General features: G+C 37.4%; 1 protein-coding gene and 1 long non-coding RNA gene across 4 annotated transcripts in view; one reads left to right on the plus strand and one right to left on the minus strand.

Annotated features, from left to right (window-relative positions):
• The window catches only part of LOC130541797 (uncharacterized), a 42,811-nt gene extending 26,171 nt beyond the window's left edge, over positions 1-16,640 (minus strand). Inside the window, exon 1 of the long non-coding RNA XR_008955920.2 lies at positions 16,394-16,640. This is a non-coding gene — a long non-coding RNA (uncharacterized LOC130541797). The remainder of the gene's footprint in view (positions 1-16,393) is intronic.
• DEPDC1 (DEP domain containing 1) overlaps positions 10,570-19,321 on the plus strand; it is a 28,509-nt gene continuing 19,757 nt past the window's right edge. The window contains exons 1-2 of one of the 3 annotated variants that reach the window (XM_003807878.6): positions 10,570-16,213; positions 18,469-18,734. In XM_003807878.6, the coding sequence (XP_003807926.2) occupies positions 16,166-16,213; positions 18,469-18,734 (314 nt within the window). In that variant the 5' untranslated portion in view covers positions 10,570-16,165. Of the gene's footprint in view, positions 16,214-16,830; positions 17,157-18,468; positions 18,735-19,321 lie in introns of those variants that run through there. The other 2 variants (XM_055117452.1, XM_063600420.1) reach the window with 2 other exon arrangements.

Raw genomic sequence — 19,321 nt, forward strand, 5'->3', positions numbered from 1 at the left:
ACTGTGCCAAAGAGTAATTTCTTCAATAAATTATATAATATAGGTAGGAGTTGAGACACAAGACAGTTTTTCTGACACATTTTCCATTCCCACACTCTCTCTATTACAATAGAAAAGGCCTATCACTGCCTCCTTAATACAAAAAAGGAAGTATTTCCTGCTCCTTTAAAGGCCAGTCTCTCCACTTCTACTCTATTCTCAGTTTCTCATAGAGCTTGCATTATCTGTCCGTACATTATCAATTATTCTCTTAAGCTTAATTATTCCCATCTTTAAATAATAACTATCACAGTTTTCATAAGTAATGTATGTAAACTATTTTAAAAATTAACTAATTAGGTAAATATAATGGAATAAATGCTTATAAGTAAACATGTCAAATAATTTAGAATCTAAAGTTATATTAAATTAAATAACAGATATTAATTAAATGTCTGGGTTATTTCCCATCTAAAAAATTATAAGAAAACATTTTTCTCAAAAAAAGTGTTCTTAAAGGAAAATGATTTTTGTCTTATTCAAGGTTATGTAAAGGTTATTTATAAAACAGGGCAAAAGGTACCAGTAAATAAGAGACATATAAAGAATCTTATAACTATAAAGAGCTACTTTGGGTAAGAAAAATTGAAGGGGGAATAATTTTATATGAAAAAAATCTTATATGGTAAACTTTTGTCCTAAAATAAAATGAATAGGATGTTAAGGATAAAATGAAAAACCTAAGCAAGTCATAAATGGTGTAAGTCAATAAAATTTGTAAAAAGAGGCTTTATGGAAAAAAAACTTTATGTGATCAAGTTGGCTATAATTAAAAGAAAATTAGTTATAATAGTCTTTCTAGAGATTGGTCTTTGATATTTAAAATACACTAATACACTAAATAATTGGTTAGAACTACAAAATTTTCTTAAGGTATTATCTCTTAATAAAATTACAAGAGGGCTGGACATGGTGGCTCACACCTGTAATCCCAGCACTGTGAGAGCCCAAGATGGGAGATCACTTGAGCCCAGGGGTTCAAGACCAGCCTGGGCAACACAGTGAAACCCATTTCTACAAAAAACATTTAAAAATAGAAAAAATTATCCAGCATGGTGGCATGCACCTGCAGTCCCAGCTACTCTGAAGGCTGAGGTGGGAAGATCTCTAGAGCCCAGGAGATCAAGGCTGCAGTGAGCCATGATCACACCACTGCAACACAGCCCAGGCAACAGAGTGAGACCCTATCTCAAACAACAAAACAAAAAATAATTAGAAGAAATTTTAATTTATTTTTAACCCAGAAGTTCAACTTTTATTGCATCTTGCTGTTTTGAGCTTTCTTTCCTTTTTGAGAAGGGCTGAAGTAATAACGCTCAACTTTTTAATCAGCTCCTATAACATTTTCCTCAGGTTCTAACTATTGTTGTAGCCTGATGCTAAAAATGTTTTATCTCAAATGTCTAAAGCAAATGTTTTCTTCCAATATAACATCTTGTGCATTGGCTTTAAATTGTTCTATTAAACTAAAACTTTTCACTTATGATCCAGAATACATTCTTCCTATGTCTAACTAATTCAAATACCATTTTCTTTAGTTTCGACTTGCAGGTTATCTAAGTGGACTTCCCATAGGGGAGAGGAATCACAGTGCAGAAGGTTTTTTGGGGGGGGATTGTTTGTTTTTGTTTTTTTGCCTTTTGGTACCTGGACTAACAAACAGATTTTACATTTTATCAAAGTTATGACTATTTAATTATTATTAAGTTTTATTATTATTTTTAATAACTTAATTATTATTAAGTTTATTATTGATTTGCTTAGGAAAACTGAGGTTTTTAAAAACTCTTTAAAATTAAGTTTATTACATCCATGTAACTTTCTGTATTACTTTTATTTATTTGTTAACCTTAATTTAAAATTTAAAAATGTTTTATTACTGAAAAATGCTAGCAGTTATCTGAGCCTTCAGTGAGTCATAATCTTTTTGCCAGTGGAGTGTCTTGCCTGGATGTTGATGGCTGCTGACTAAACAAATTTGTGATTGCCGAAGGTTGGGGTGGCTGCGGTAATTTCTTTTTCTTTTAACTTTTGTTTTAGGTTCATGGGTACATGTGCAAGTTTGGTATAAATTTGTGTCACAGAGGTTTGTTGTACAGTTTATTTAATCACCCAGGTACTAAGCCTCATACCCAATAGTTATATTTTCTAATCCTCTCCCTCCTCCCACCCTTCACCCTCAAGTAGGCCCCAGTATCTGTTATTCCCTTCTTTCTGTCACTGAGTTCTCATCATTTAGCTACCACTTATAAGGGAGAACATGCAGTATTTCTGTAATTCTTTTAAAATCCTTATGCTATTAAGTTACAGGGCTTCGATTCTTGGGTCTAAAAAGGACATCAAGTCCTGCTAAATCTTAAACAAGGGCAGTAGTTAAAGCATCATCTTCAGACTTGGGGGAAGATGATAATCAAAACAAACTGTGTTCATGAGACACAGGGCCAAGAATTAAAAGTATTCCACCCTTCTAGGCCTAGAGACTATTGTGGAAGAGGTAGGCACATGAAATCATAAGGGCCAATTTTGAGAGATAAAATTAATTCAGTTTCTTTATAAATTAAATGTTAATGTTGAAGGCAAACTGATACAAGACCAGCATCAGGGCCTCTGTGTCAGATTAACAAGGTTTTCTTGGAGCATTAAACTGCCTTTTAAAAAACTTATAAATGGTTACAAAGATGTTTGATGGAAATTATGTCTTATGGTCAAGATTATTAAAATTTTATAGATGTTTATAACATTTGAGAGACAGATTTAATTGGCCTCATGCTGTCTTTGTTAGGGCTTATTGTTTGGGAAATTAAGTCTCCTCTATCAATGAGTAAGGTTTTTTGCCTTTTTAAAATTTTGAGTTATCATTTTGGGTAAATAAATGACTTATAGTGACCTGGAATTCTATTTTGTAATATCAAGTGTTTTAAACTTTGATATTTGACAAACTTTCCATAATCAAATTTTAAATTATGTTTTTTTGACCTAATTAACCCTTTGAGATATTAGGTCCCCCAAAGACCAAAAGACACATATTCAGCTTATTTGATACATTAAATTCATATAGGAAGCATTGTCAAATGTAAAATGATGTGTAACTTTCTTTCTTTAAGTTATAATCATATAAATGTTATTAGTATGCATTACAAAATCATATAAAATTTCTATATTCTGATATGTCTCAGTATATATTGTCAGTAATAATTATAATTGTTATGTTAAATTGCTGTATACCACAGAGGTGACCAGATTTTCTTGTCAATTGTGTTTTTAACTGTGGCTGTTCTAAGACTTTTGTCATCCAAAGACAATTGTTGTCTTGTTTTAATCCTCTTCAAAAGGCAGTTTATAATCAGCTATAGGACTCTTGGACTCTCTGATAACTTTGAAAATTGGGCCATTGAAGTAGAGAAAACAAAACAGATAAAACAATTTCCAGGACTCTCATAGAAAGCTAATATATTCCAAAGGATTCCTGACATGGACTAAACTAATAAAAGGCTGAAATAATCTTTTAATGATTTTTTTTTTTTTGCTTAAAATGTTGCTGATCCTTTTCATTTTGTTTTTCAGAGTCAAGAAAACTTTTGTTTTCTTTTGAGCTATTTACAGCTTTCAGCAAGTGAGTAAATATACTCCTGTAAGAAAAATTTGGAGCATATTTCTTTCTCTCTATCTGATTTCTCCAGAATTTGGAAACTATTTGTGAATATTCTTAACTTATGGCAATATAGTTTTTGCATAAGTGCAATAAGAATCTGTTTTCTTTAGTACAGGACCCAATTGGAGACACTGGTTATTTTACCAAGGCTTTGACTGGAATGGCATATTTTCAAATATAAACAGACTGCTTTGAATAATCAAAGGTGACTTATAGAGTGAATAGAAGCCCCTTGAGAAAACTGGCCTCATACGTTGTCTACACAGTCCCTGTACAGGGTTCCTGACTTGCGGTCAGCAAAGAATGTCACTTTCCGACAGGCTCAGGAACCTCAAGTTATCTTGTCACCTTGAGAGGAGAGCAATTTACCCAACTCATACAAGTATTTGCGAGCACAGATAAATCTGTGGCTGGGCTCAATGCTTTGAAAAATCTAATATGAGATTCCTTATGGAACAAACTTCCATCAAAGCCAATTTAAAAAGAGCCTATGTGGCAAATAATTTATTCTTGTTGTACTTTATGCAAATAATCAGGCCAAGTATAAGACTAAAACTTATTTTGCAATAAATTGGTCCTACTATGATTTTGTCTGTAATAAAGTTGGGGAATTAGAAAAAGAAAAATCATGTTTCAAAATAAACTATAGTACACCTGTTACTAGGTTCTGGCCTTGCCTAATATTTTTACGTTTTTATTATTTTCTATAAATTGGACAGAATTCTAAAGTTTTTCCTGGCTGCAAGTTCCCAAAATAATGTCTTACATTTTTTCCTTCTTTCTTTTCCTTTTTTCGTCATTTTTCCTGATTTGAAATCACTGAACATTAAACTGAGAAAACTGGAACTAGACAACTTAAACTTCAGAAGAAAATAACAGCAACATATATATATATATGTACTTACACACACTTACATATATATGTGTGTATATATAGATATATGTGTGTGTATATATATAATATATATATAATATACCATTTCATATCTTCCTACTGATATATGGACTTTAGAATAATATGGCCTTTATGGGTTTTCCAGGATTGCTCTCCCTTTTTTTGTTCATTTGTAGTTTTAGTTCTCTCTTCCTCCCCCTATTTTTTGTCTTTGTAGGACGTGAGACTGCACAACCTGTTAATAATGAGCTTTTCTAACAACATGAGACCTTTCTAGGAATAAACCATCCTAGCCATGAGAGATGAGACAAAACTCAAGACCACAGACTCATTTTCTTCTAAAATGTTTTCTCTGAAGATTTTAAAAAGAAAAGGGGAGAGAATTTCGAAAGAAAAAAAACCTGGGAGCCCAACTCACTATGCCAAAAGGAAAAAAATTACCTGAAAGCTGAATCATGCAAGAAGCTGCCTTTCCTTTTGTTCCTAAGCAAATACCTACGGATAAAAGGTTAAAAATCTTCATAGGAGGCTGGGCGCAGTGGCTCATGCCTGTAATCCCAGCACTTTGGGAAGTGGAGGCGGGCGGATCACCTGAAGTCAGGAGTTCGAGACCAGCCTGGCCAACATGGTGAAACCCGTCTCCACTGAAAACACAAAAATTAGCCAGGCATGGTGGCAGGCGCCTGTAATCCCAGCTGCTCGGGAGGCTGAGGCAGGGGAATCACTTGAACCCGGGAGGTGGAGGTTGCAGTGAGCCGAGATCGCACCATTGTACTCCAGCCTGGGTGACAAGAGCGAGACTTTGTCTCAAAGAAAAGAAAAAAAAAGTCTTCACAGGAAGTTACTATGTTCACCTTATCTTATGTAAAGTACCAATATACTGAGCTTGAGGTGAATACATAATTGACTATTCCCCTACCTGTTCCTTTTCTCTTGCAATATATGAGTTCAGTAATGTGACCATACCCTCCCTCTTTCCCCTCCAGCCTGCTTTTCCCCTGAAACCTTCAAAATCACCTATGGAGAAAGTACAGACCTGTCTCATGGGCATGTCCTCAACCTTGGCAAAATAAACTTTGAAAGTGATTGAAACCTGTCTCAGCTACCTTTTGGTTTACACCCAAATGATTTTTTTTCCTGTAAATCATCCTATTACATACAAATACAGCACAGAATTATATGGGATATGGCAACATGACTACAAGTACCTGTCACTGTCCTCCCAGTTTTTCTCAGTAGATGTGGATGGTCCATTTCATACTACAGTCTTTACCAGAATCTTTGGAGAATTTAGGGACTTCCATCTACTTTGTACTAGGTGGGATATCAGTGGTCTCTGAAGGTAAAACTCCTCACAAACACTCAAAGGTCTCAAGATCACTTAGCTGTCAAACATCTACATTTCTCAGGAAGAGAGCACTTTATTGTGAGCAATTATATTAGGCCATTCTTGCATTACTATAAAGAAATACCTGAGACTGGGTAATTTATAAAGAAAAGAGTTTAAATTGGCTCATGATTTTGCAGGCATTATAGGAAACATGGAACTGGGCATCTGCTTGGCTTCTGATGAGGCCTCAGGAAGTTTACAAGCATGGTAGAAGGCTAAGGGGGAGCAGGCATGTCATATGTCCAGAGCAGGAGCAAGTGAGAGAGAGAGTGGGCAGTTCCATACACTTTTAAATGATGATATCTCCTGTGAACTCAGAGAGAGAGGTCACTTATTACCAAAGAGGATGGCCTAAGCCATTCATGAGGAATCTGCTCCCATGATCCAAACACATCCCACCAGGACCCACCTCCAGCGTTAGGAATTACAATTAAACATGAGATTTGGGAAAGGGCAAATATCCAAACTATATCAGCAATCCTGAAAAATCTCGCAAATACAATTATATAGTTGCTCTGACATCTATGTAGAGTGTTGTAACGTACTGGAATGATATAGAACCTTACCTAGGAGCTCAATGGCATCTGTGCCCTTGAGAAAAGTCATTGTCATTAGCATTCTTGAAAACGTGTCTTTTACTGGAGACCTTTGGAGGGTAGATGAAAGAAATCTAAACAAACTGACTTGTTTAATAAAAAATTGTTATTGTCCCACTTAATAAAATTTCAGGAGTCTAAGTGAACCGCAGAAAGACTAAAATTAGCACTCTCTAGCTCTCCTTTCTGCTTCTCTTTGGTCATCAGTGCATTTCACCTGACTAGAGAGTCTCCATTCAGGTGTAACTATAACCACACTGGCTCCTGGCTCATAGCCTCTCATCTTAGTCACCAGAAAGAGAAGGCTTTTCCCTCTTAATCCAGTTTTTAAAAATCTTACTGACTCAGCTTGGGTCATGTGACCGCCTCATTGGAATTGGGTGAGCAGAACTGTGACTCAGTTGGAGCAAGTGTTCACTCCTAGATCCCTGAGACAAGAAAGAAAAGTTCTCTCAGAATACATTTTAGAGCTAGAAAGGGCCAGACGCAGTGGCTCACACCTGTAATCCCAGCACTTTGGGAGGCCATAGGTGGAAGGATCACTTGAGGTCAGGAGTTTGAGACCAGCCTGGCCAAATTTTTAGTAGTGAACCCCGTCTCTACTAAAAATACAAAAATTAGCCAGGCATGGTGCCACACACCTGTAGTCCCAGCTACTCAGGAGGCTGAGACAGGAGAATCACTTGAACCTGGGAGGTGGAGGTTGTAGTGAGCCAAGATCGTACCACTGCACTATAGCCTGAATGACAGAGCAAGACTCTGTCTCAAAAAAAAAAAAAAAAAAAAAAATGCTAGAGAAGTATTTTCCCAAATGAGGAGGTATACTTTTCCCAAAGGAAATGAGAGCTGATTGCCAGACAAGACAATACATGTCAACTGTACTTCTAATCCTAAACTACACCAGCTGTCTGAATACTTGAGGATGCAGGATTTGGGGAATGATGGTTGAAAAATAAAAAGTCATTATCTGAGAAATACTTACATGGACATAACTGATCTTCACTGAGGCTTATTTCAGTTACTGATGTTAAATTTTAAAAAAAAGCCTTGTATAAGAAAACATAAATTTAAATTAAAAGCAATGCAAACAATAAAATAATCAGCAGTTCAAAGAAGAGGGTCATTCTGAGCATTTTACTGTGAGCTAGTTTAAGACAAAAGGGAAAAATAATTAAAGTCTTATTCATAATTCATATCTCCAAGCCTAAATCAAGAGCAGGCAATACAGAAATAAATAATAATGAGAGAATAGAAAAGTCTTCCTGGAGATGAATGAAAAACTGAGCATAAAGGAAAATTAAATAGAAGCTCAGCTGGAAGAATTCTCTCAGAATTTGAAGAAAAAAATAATAAAAGGAAAATTATAGAAGGAAGGACATCAGAAAAATAAGATAGATCCAGAAGATCAAATAATGAATAATAGTTTCAGAAGCAGGCAGGACAAGAGCCAGGAGCAATTTAAAAGAAAAAAATTAAAAGAAATTTCAGACCAGACCAAATATTAGACAAAATTCACGAAATAAGACTCATAACTAGACATAGCATGGTGCAATGGCTAACCTCAAGGATAAATAAATTTTACAGACTTTCAGGAATATTTTATTAAAGGTTACCTAGAAAGGAAAGACAATTAGATTATATTCCCTATATATAAACTTTCCTTTTTGTGATAAGAAAAAATTCATCCTTTCACCAAATATTTATTAAATTCCTACTATGTGCTGTTTAGGGGCTGGAGAGAGAGCACTAATCAAACTGGATAAAGTCTTGGCCATGGAACTTATTTTCTAGTGGGAATATATGAATTCCATGGGCAGAATGAGGAAAGCCTACTAGAATAGATAATTTCTGTCTAGGCAGAAAAAATTTGTCTCACTATATATAATACAGGGTACATGCAATTCATTTTCTTTTTTAAAAATTTTTTTATTTCCATAGGTTATTGGAGAACAGGTGGTGTTTGTATATGAGTAAGTTCTTTAGTGGTGATTTGTGAGATTTTGGTGCACTTATCACCTGAGCAGTGTGCACTGCATCCTATTTGTAGTCTTTTACTCCTCACTCCCTTCCCACCCTTTCCCCTGAGTCTCCAAAGTCCATTGTGTCATTTTTATGCATTTGCATCCTCATAGCTTAGCTCCCACTTATGAATGAGAATATACAATGTTTGGTTTTCCATTCCTGAGTTACCTCACTTAGAATAAGTCTCCAATTTCATCCAGGTCGTTGCAAATGCCATTGATTCATTCCTTTTTATGGCTGAGTAGTATTCCATCATATATGTATGCCAAAATTTCTTTACCTACTTGTTGATTGATGGGCATTTAGGTTGGTTCCACATTTTTTCAGTTTCAAGTTGTGCTGCTATAAACATGTGTGTGCAAGTATCTTTTTCATATAATGACTTCTTTTCCTCTGAGTAGATATTCAATAGTGGGATTACAAAATCAAATGGTAGTTCTAATTTTAGTTCTTTAGGGAATCTCCACACTGTTTTCCATAGTGATTGTACTAGTTTACCTTCCCACCAGCAGTGTCGAAGTGTTCCCTATTCTTTGCATCCACACCAACATCTATTTTTTTTTATTTTTTTATTATGGCCATTCTTGCAGGAGTAAGGTAGTATCACATTCTGGTTTTGATTTGCATTTCTCTGATCATTAGTGATGTTGAACATTTTTTCATGTTTGTTGGCCATTTGTATATCTTGTTTTGAGAATTGATTATTCATGTCCTTAGCCCATTTTTCGATGAGATTGTTTATTTTTCCTTGCCAATTTGTTTGAGTTCATTGCAGATTCTGGATATTAGTCCTTTGTCACATGTATAAATTGTGAAGATTTTCTCCTACTCTGTGGGTTGTCTATTTACTCTGCTGACTGTTCCTTTTGCTGTGCAAAAGCTCTTTAGTTTAATTAAATGCCAGCTATTTATCTTTGTTTTTATTGAATTTGCTTTTGGGTTCTTGATCATGAAATCCTTGCCTAAGCTAATGTATAGAAAGGTTTTCCAATGTTATCTTTTAAAATGTTTATAGTTTCAGGTCTTAGATTTAAGTCCTTGATCCATCTTGAGTTGATTTTTGTATAAGGTGAGAGATGAGGATTCAGTTTCATTCTCCTACATGTGGCTTGCCAATTATCCCAGCACCATTTGTTGAATAGGGTGTTCTTTCCCTACTTTATGTTTTTGTTTGCTTTGACAAAAATCAGTTGGCTGTAAGTATTTGGGCTTATTTCTGCATTCTCTATTCTGCTCCATTGGTCTCTGTGACTATTTTTACACCAGTACCATGCTGTTTTGGTGACCATGGCTTTACAGTATAGTTTGAAATCAGGTAATGTGATGCCTTCAGATTTATTCTTTTTGCTTTGGCTATGTGGAATGTTCTTTGGTTCCATATGAATGTTAGGATTCTTTTTTCTAGTTCTGTGAAGAACAATGGTGGTATTTTTATGGGAATTTCATTGAATTTGTAGATTGCTTTTGGCAGTATGGTCATTTTTACAATATTGATTCTACCCATCCATGAGCATGGGATGTGTTTCCATTTGTTTGTGTCATCCATGGTTTCTTTCAGCCATGTTTTGTAGTTTTCCTTGTAGAGATCTTTCTTCTCCTTGGTGAGATATATTTCTAAGTTTTTTGTTGTTATTATTTGTTTTTATTTTGTGCAGCTACTGTAAAAGGGGTTGAGCTCTTCATTTGATTCTCAGCTTGGTCACTGTTGGTGTATAGAAGAGCTACTGATCCGTGAACATTAATTTTGTATCCACAAACTTTGCTGAATTATTTTATCAGTTCTAGGAGCTTTCTGGAAGAGTCTCGAGGATTTTCTAGGTAAACAATCATATCATCAGCAAAAAGTGGCAGTTTGACTTCCTCTTTGCTGATTTGGATGTCCTTTATTTCTTTCTCTTGTCTGATTGCTCTGGCTAGGACTTCCAGTACTATGTTGAAGAGAAGTGGTGAGAGTGGGCATCCTTGTCTTGTTCCAGTTCTCAGAGGGAATGCTTTCAACTTTTCCCCATTCAGTATTATGTTGGCTATGGGTTTGTCATAGACGACTTTTATTATATTGAGGTATGTCCCTTGTATGCCAATTTTGCTGACAGTTTAATCGTAAAGCAATGCTGGATTTTGTCAAATGCTTTTCCTGCATCCATTGAGATGATCATGTGACTTTTGTTTTTAATTCTGTTTATGTGGTATATCACATTTATTGACTTGTGTATGTTAAAACATCCCTGTATCCCTGGCATGAAACCCACTTGATCATGGAAAATCATCTTTTGATATGCCGTTGGATTTGGTTAGCTAGCATTTTGTTAAGGATTTTTGCATCTATGTTCATCAGGGATACTGGTCTGTAGTTTTCCTTTTGGTTACGTCATTTCCTGGTTTTGGTATTAGGGTGATACTGGCTTCATAGAATTTGGGATGATTCCCTCTTCCTCTATCTTGTGGAATACTGTCAATGGGATCGGTACCAATTCTTCTTTGAATGTCTGGTAGAATTCTGCTGTGAATCCATCTGGTCCTGGAGTTTTTTTTGTTGGTAATTTTTTAATTACCATTTCAATCTCACTGCTTATTACTGGTCTGTTCAGGGTATCTAATTCTTCCTGATTTAAGCTAGGAGGATTGTATCATTCCAGGAATTTATCCATCTCCTCTATTTGAGCTTATTTGAATTTTCTCTCTTCTTTTCTTGGTTAATCTTGCTAATGGTCTATCAACTGTATTTATCTTTTCAAAGAATCAGCTTTTATTTCATTTATCTTCTTTTTTTTGTTTCAATTTCATTTAGTTCTGATCTGATCTTGCTTATTTCCTTTCTCTGCTGGGTTTGGGTTTGGTTTGTTCTTATTTCCGTAGTTCCCTGAGGTGTGACCTTAGATTGTCTGTTTGTGCTCTTTCAGACTTTTTAATGTAGGTGTTTAGGAAGATAAATTTTCCTCTTAGCACTGCCTTTTCTGTATCTCAGAGGTTTTGACAGGTTGTGTCACTATTATTGTTCAGTTCAAAGAAATTTTTAATTTTCATCTTGATTTCATTGTTGACCCAATAAAGGATGCAGGAGCAGTTTATTTAATTTCCATGTATTTACATGGTTTTGAAGGTTCCTTTAGGAGTTGATTTCCAGTTTTATTCCACTGTGGTCTGAGAGAGTGCTTTATATAATTTTAATTTTCTTAAATTTATTGAGGCTTATTTTGTAGCCTATCATATGGTCTATCTTGGAGAAAGTTCCATACGCTGATTAATAGAATGTATATTCTGCGGTTGTTGGGTAGAATGCCTTTTGTTAAGTCCATTTGTCCCAGGGTATAGTTTAAATCCATTGTTTCTTTGTTGACTTTCTGTCTTGATAACCTGTCTAGTGCTGTCAGAGGAGTATTGAAGTCCCCCACTATTATTGTGTTGCTTTCTATCTCATTTCTTAGGTCTAGCAGTAATTGTTTTATAAATTTGGGGGCTTCAGTGTTAGGTGCATATATACTTAGGATTCTGATATTTTCTTGTTGGACAAGGCCTTTTATCATTATATAATGTCCCTCTTCATCTTTTTTAACTGCTGTTGCTTTAAAGTTTATTTTGACTGATATAAGAATAGCTACTCCTGCTCATGTTTTGTGTCCATTTGCATGGAATGACTTTTTCCACCCCTTTACCTTAAGTTTATGTGAGTCCTTATGTGTTAGGTTAGTCTCTTGAAGGCAGCAAGTAGTTCGTTGGTGAATTCTTATCCATTCTGCAATTCTGTATTTTTTCAGTGGAGCATTTAGGCCATTTACATTCGACATTAGTATTGAGATGTGAGGTTCCATTCCATTCATCATGCTATTCGTTGCCTGTATACCTTAGTTTTCTGTTTTTTTTTTTCAATTGTATTTTTGTTTTGTAGGTCCTGTGAGATTTATGCTTTAAACAGGTTCTGTTTTGATGTGTTTCCAGGATTTGTTTCAAGGTTTAGAGGTCTTTTTAGCAGTTCTTATAGTGCTGGCTTGGTAGTGACAAATTCTCTCAGCATTTGATTGTCTGAAAAAGACTATATCTTTCCTTCATTTATGAAGCTTAGTTTCACTGGATACAAAATTCTTGGCTGATAATTGTTTTGTTTGAGGAGGCCGAATATAGGACCCCAATCGTTTGAGGAGGCCGAATATAGGGCCCCAATCCCTTCTAGCTTATAGGGTTTCTGCTGAGAAATCTGCTGTTAATCCAATAGGTTTTTCTTTACAGGTTACCTGGTCTTTTGTCTCACAGCTCTTAAGATTCTTTCTTTCATCTTAACTTTAGATAATCTGACGATAATGTGACTAGGTGATGATCTTTTTGTGATGAATTTCCCAGGTGTTCTGTGAGTTTCCTGTATTTGGATGTCTAGGTCTCTAGCAAGGCCAGGGAAGTTTCCCTCGATTATTCCCCCAAATATGTTTTCCAAACTTTTAGATTTCTCTTCTTCCTCAAAAATGCCAATTATTCTTAGATTTGGTTATTTAACATAATCCCAGACTTCTTGGAGGCTTTGTTCATACTTTCTTATTCTTTTTTTTTTGTCTTAGTCGGATTGGGTTAATTCAAAAACCTTGTCTTTGAGCTCTGAAGTTCTTTCATCTGCTTGTTCAATTCTATTGCTGAGACTTTTCAGAGCATTTTGCATTTCTGTAAGTGCGTCCATGGTTTCCTGAAGTTTTTATTGTTTTTTAATTATGCTATCTATCTCATTGAAAATTTCTCCCCTCATTTCTTGTATCATTTTTTGGATTTCCTTAAATTGTGCTTTGCCTTTCTCTGGATCGCCCTGATTAACTTAATAATGAACCTTCTGAACTCTTTTTTAGGTTAATCAGGGATTTCTTCTTGTTTTGGATCCATTGCTGGTGAGCTAGTGTGATTTTTGGGGGGGTGTTAAAGAACTTTGTCATATTACCAGAGTTGGTTTTCTGATTCCTTCTCATTTGGGTAGGCTCTGTCATAGGAAAGGCCTAGGGCTCAAGGCTGTGGTTCAGATTCTTTTGTCCCATGGAGTGTTCCCTTGATGTAGTGCTTTCCCCCTTTTCCTAGGAATGTGGCTTCCTGAGAGCCAAGATGTAATGATTGTTATCTCCTCTGGATCTAGCCACCCAGCAAGTCTACCAGGCTCTGGGCTGGTACTGGGGGTTGTCTGCACAGAGTCATGTGATGTGAACTGTCTGTGGGTCTCTCAGTCATGGATACCAGCCAGCACAGTATTTGGGGTGTCTTCCGGGTCCTGCAGGAGCAATCCACTTCCTTCAGATGGTCTATCAATTCTCTCAGTTTTCCTGATTTATTCCTGCAGTCATTCTGGAGCAAAAGTTCACAGTGCAAGCCTCCACATTCTGCTCTTTCCATCCAAGTGGGAGCTGCAATCTAGTCCTGCCTCCCATCCACCATTATCTCTCCAGCTACCTGAATTAAGTTCTGTGTGGCTTGGGACGCCTCACGATCATGGCAGAAGGTGAAAGGCACATCTCACATGGTGGCAGACAAAAGAAGAGAGCTCATTTTCTTTTGTGATACTCATTGTATCACAATGAGTAGATTAGGTTAGGTTCAGCTAGAAGAGTAAATTAACAGAGGCTCATATTTCTTTCATATATAAGTCCACAGCTAGGCAGTTCATGGGCATTACAGCATCTCAGCTGCACAGTCTTCAGAGATCCAGGCTCCTCCAACCCTACACATTGACCCTGTACTCTCCCTCCCATGACACACACACACACACACACACATACACATTCATACATACACCCCAATCAGGATTTGGGGAATCCCAGGAATCAGCATTTTAACAGGTATTGCAGGAAATTCTAAAACATGTAGTTTTTAACCCACTCTGAGAAATTCTAATGTAGTAGAATTAGGAAAAGGATGATAAAGTGACTCTCGCAGAATTGGTAATGAGAGGAAATAAAATGACTTCCAAGATTTAAACTATGCAATCAATGAATAATTGTTAAGAGCAAAGGTATGTAAAGTTACCTTAAAGAAACTCGGACCACTCACATTTAACAAAAACCTAACTTTTAAATATTTTATCATCTAAAGACACTATAAATGTGAAAGTGGATGGTGCAGAGTGAATCCACAGCCACAGTGGATTATTAAGGTACTATTAAGCTGTGGCTACCTATATCAAAGGCTGTATGTGAGATGATTTTCAACTTGGGGAGCTGGGCAAAAATAAACTTTGGCTTCCACAGTCTCATCTCCATTTCCTTCTGAAAGGAAAAAGAAAAGAAAAACGAAAATCCTGGGACAATGTATCATAAAGCCAGGTAAGAAACAGTTAACATTATTTTGTAACATCAATCATTTTACTTTTCCTTAACATAAGTGGAAAATTAAGTAGATTGTTCCTGTTTACCAAGTATGTTTTTGAAAATTCCTACCCACTGGTCCTGGTAGAAAATAGATGTGTTTCTGCCTAAATAACCCAAATTAAGGAAAACTCCACAGACCTACACTACCACTCCCTGAACATTTTTCTTTCTCTCTTCTTTTTACTGCTTCCTATCCTCTTAAACTGCTATTTAATTTCCAAGTGAATTCTTCCACAGCTTCAAATCACTCAAGCAATCTCCCACTTTACTAAGGGATTCTTAGCATCAGATAGTTTCAGACTGGTGACAGGGTATTTATTAAAAGCATGAAGTCTGTGCTTTGCCAAGGAGACCTAAGACTGAGTAAGTCTCTTCAACTCTCGGAATGTAGTTTTTGTCATTTGAAAATTGACTTCTGTTGAAGATTTATTTTCTAAGATCCTAGTGAAATTTTAAGTGTATAATCACGATCCAAACATAACCAAGATTCTTATACAGTAGTAGAGTTTAAGGGAAGCAATTTGACAAGTTGTACACAACCTTTCCCAAGCCCCACATTGTATGTACTTAAGAAAGACTACCTATAATCCATTTTATTACCCAACTGGGGGGTTCTGAATGATCCATTTTACTGCACAATTAGGGGGTTCTGAACCTACATTTTAGCACTTCAGAGAATCATGGCACCTGCTGAGAGAGAGGATAGGCAGCAGAGAGAGAAACTGCGACATATATCCACCAGGTTGCTTTGCCTTCTAAGCTAACTGCTGAAGATCCTGTAGGGCCAGGCAGAAAAACCGTATTTTCTTGTCTTTTCAAATTTCAAATTCCCTTAAACCAAAGGCTGGACTCCAAATAATTTCGTTTGGAACTAAACAGCTCATCCCCTCTGAGCACGAAAACAGGACTCTGTGACTCCGCCCCGCCGTAGACCGCAGGAGGGAGAAACAGCGCCAGGGAAACCCGAGCCTGTCCCACCGAGGCGGTCCCAGGCCAGCCCAGCCCACCCCAGCCCGCGCCAGCTACCGGAGCCCCAGGACGCAGCCGAGCGGCCCTCGCCGACTCCTTCCCGAGCCTGGCTGTGGCGTCACGTGACCCGCGGCGCGGCCAATCCGCGCAGCCCTCTATGCTATTCAAATCGGCGGCGGGGCCAACGGTTGTGCCGAGACTCGCCACTGCCGCGGCCGCTGGGCCTGAGTGTCGCCTTCGCCGCCATGGACGCCACCGGGCGCTGACAGACCTATGGAGAGTCAGGGTGTGCCTCCCGGGCCTTATCGGGCCACCAAGCTGGTAAGACAGCTCGGATAGACGGGACCGGTCAGCGGGCTGACGGCAGTCACCACTGTTCGCAGTTTTACCTCGACCGTTCGCAGTTTTACCTCGGTCGGAGGGATGAGTCCCAGGATCCCTAGGTTCAGTGAAAAGGCTGGCGAGGAGAAGTAGCGGGTATGCGACCCTTGCCAGACTCACCGCTCCCTCTATTTTGAGGGTCTGGGCCTCAGGTCCGAAAGGAAGCGCCGCGCGTAGGCCGCACCAGACTCGCTATGAGGAGCGACTCCTGTGCCTGGTGTGGCCGGCGTCCCGTGGGGGCGTCTTAGAATATTCCGATTTGGCCGCTCACCTCGCCTGATTTTCTACCCGCCTCAGAATTAGGGAACAATTGGGAATGAGGTCCAAAGCTTTGTAGGGTTAGGTGGGGGGCAAGCCCGAATGTGGCAATTTTGTTTATTGAACCCATAGAATTTAACGCAGGATGTATCGGCCGAATAGCACTAGGATAACAGCTGCCTGTTTCAAAACGGTATTTCCGAGTACCCATCAGTAACCACTGCTGGTGGTCCCTGAATTGCACGTACAGCACTCCTAACGCGTTTTGTGCAGTTGGGTCTTCGGTTCTATAGAATACTGTGGTGCTGGTTATGTGACGTTAGGTGAGTCCCCTACCTTCTGTGAGCCTGTTTCCACATTGGTAAAGGTTACTAATACATGCCTGCCTTAAGGGGTTTCCCAGGAGGATGCTGTTTTTGAAAGTGTCTTGTGATCTGCAGAATAACAAGCATTTTCCTCTTAGGAATGCCCTTCAGACGAGCATGTATTATTAGCCCTACTTTATCAGTGTGCACACTGAGGCTCACAGACGTTAAATGCCTTCTAGAGTCACATCAACAGCAAGTGGCAGAGCTAGAATTCAGATCTTCCTGGTATGGCGATCTTACATGGATTCTGCTACTTAGTAAGTTATTGGCTATATTTACCAATATGAAGGATAGAATTTAGGACAGGAAGGAACCTCAATCAGTAGTCCTGCCACATTATTTAAAACCCATTAGATGAAAGTAGTATAAGCACGCTGAAAAAGAAAACATGCACTGAATGCTGACTAGTACTTCACATATATTACATCATTTTATCATTCCAATAAGCCCATTCGTTAGGTCCTTTTGTCCCTGTTTTGTGGTTAAGGAGATTGAGGCATAGAGATTGAAGATAGGCCCAAAAAGTCATAAACAATAGTGGCAGAGCTAGAGCTGGGAAACCAGCCCTACTAGTCTAACTCCAGAGCCTGTTCTTAAAGCCACTACCCTGTACTGCATCTCAGGAAAGCCGTTCTGTAATCTCCCTTAGTACAGAGTCCCTTTCTGTCATTTTTATTACTGTGTCCTCAGGCCAGTACAGAGTGAGCAGCTCAATATCAGTTTCTAGAGTCAATCACACCTGGGTTTGAATGCCTAGGTTCATCACTTAGCTGTGTGACCTTGGTCATTTTATTAATCTCTCTGCTTTATTTTCCTTATGTGAAAAATGAGAAATTAATAGTACCTATTCATAGAATTGGGGTGATTAAAGTGAAATAATGAATGTGAAGCACAGTGCTACCAACATTAATATTAATTGAGGTAAAAAACAGGGATGAATGTTTTCTCTATTGATTGTAGTTCTTCCTTATTTGCAGATTTCTTAAATAAGCTCAGGATCTTAAATAAGGATCTTAGATCAGCCAATGAAGTTCTTCTAATAAAAAAGCTATTACATAAAAATATTACTACAGCACTAGAATTAATAAAAAGAAAGCAGTGTAAGATATAATTTTTTTTTTTGAGACTGAGTTTTGCTCTTGTTGCCAAGGCTAGAGTGCAATGGTGCAATCTCAGCTCACCGCAACCTCCGCCTCCCAGGTTCAAGTGATTCTCCTGACTCAACCTCCTGAGTAGCTGGGATTATAGGCATGCACCACTATGCCCAGCTAATTTTGTATTTTTAGTAGAGACGGAGTTTCTCCATATTGGTCAGGCTGATCTCAAACTCCCGACCTCCGGTGATCCACCCGCATCGGCCTCCCAAAGTGCTGGGATTACAGGCATGAGCCACCGTGCCCGGCCAGATATAAAATTTTATATGGCACAAATAAGATGAATGATTCTTCAAGAATTTTTATGATATAATCAGATGTGAATTAAAGAATTTTCTTTACCTAATGTACTTCAAATCAATATGAGATTTAATTTTTCTTCAATTTTTTAAAAATATTTTCCTTCTTTTTACAGTGGAATGAAGTTACCACATCTTTTCGAGCAGGAATGCCTCTAAGAAAACACAGACAACACTTTAAAAAATATGGCAATTGTTTCACAGCAGGAGAAGCAGTGGATTGGCTTTATGACCTATTAAGAAATAATAGCAATTTTGGTCCTGAAGTTACAAGGCAACAGACTATCCAACTGTTGAGGAAATTTCTTAAGAATCATGTAATTGAAGATATCAAAGGGAGGTGGGGATCAGAAAATGTTGATGATAACAACCAGCTCTTCAGGTAATGAACAGATATGTAACTGTAAAACTGAATTACTGTAAAGTTTTATCTCTACTTATATTATACTTTTACTATAACAGCAGCTTCTTCAAAGAAGTTATATTTCTTTGGAAAACTATTAATGCTGTTCAACTAAAATCATTTAGAAAAATTGTAATGTGAAAGTTAATTGCTTCAAAATTTAAAGTTTTTAAGTGTTAGCATATATAATAAAGTAGGGAATTGGAAGGGAAATAGTGATATATTATCACTTCCGCATATTCTGAACACTTCATAACATTTTAAGGACATATTACTGACCTTTAGTTGCATAGTTTCTAGATTATAAGTTCACAGATCCTTCCCTTCAAACATATAATTTAATTTAAGAATACATGTAATAAGATAATAGCAAATCTTACATAATAAATAACAGACAAATAACAGGACCAGGTAAAGTGGCTCATGCCTGTAATCCCAGCACTTTGGGAGGCTGAGGTGGGCGGATCAACTTGAAGCTAGGAGTTTGAGACCAGCCTGGCTAACATGGTGAAACCCCGTCTCTACTAAAAATACAAAAAATGAGTTGGGTGTAGTAGCACACACCT

This window comes from Pan paniscus, chromosome 1 (genome assembly GCF_029289425.2).
Source record: "Pan paniscus chromosome 1, NHGRI_mPanPan1-v2.0_pri, whole genome shotgun sequence".
Lineage (NCBI taxonomy): Eukaryota > Metazoa > Chordata > Mammalia > Primates > Hominidae > Pan > Pan paniscus.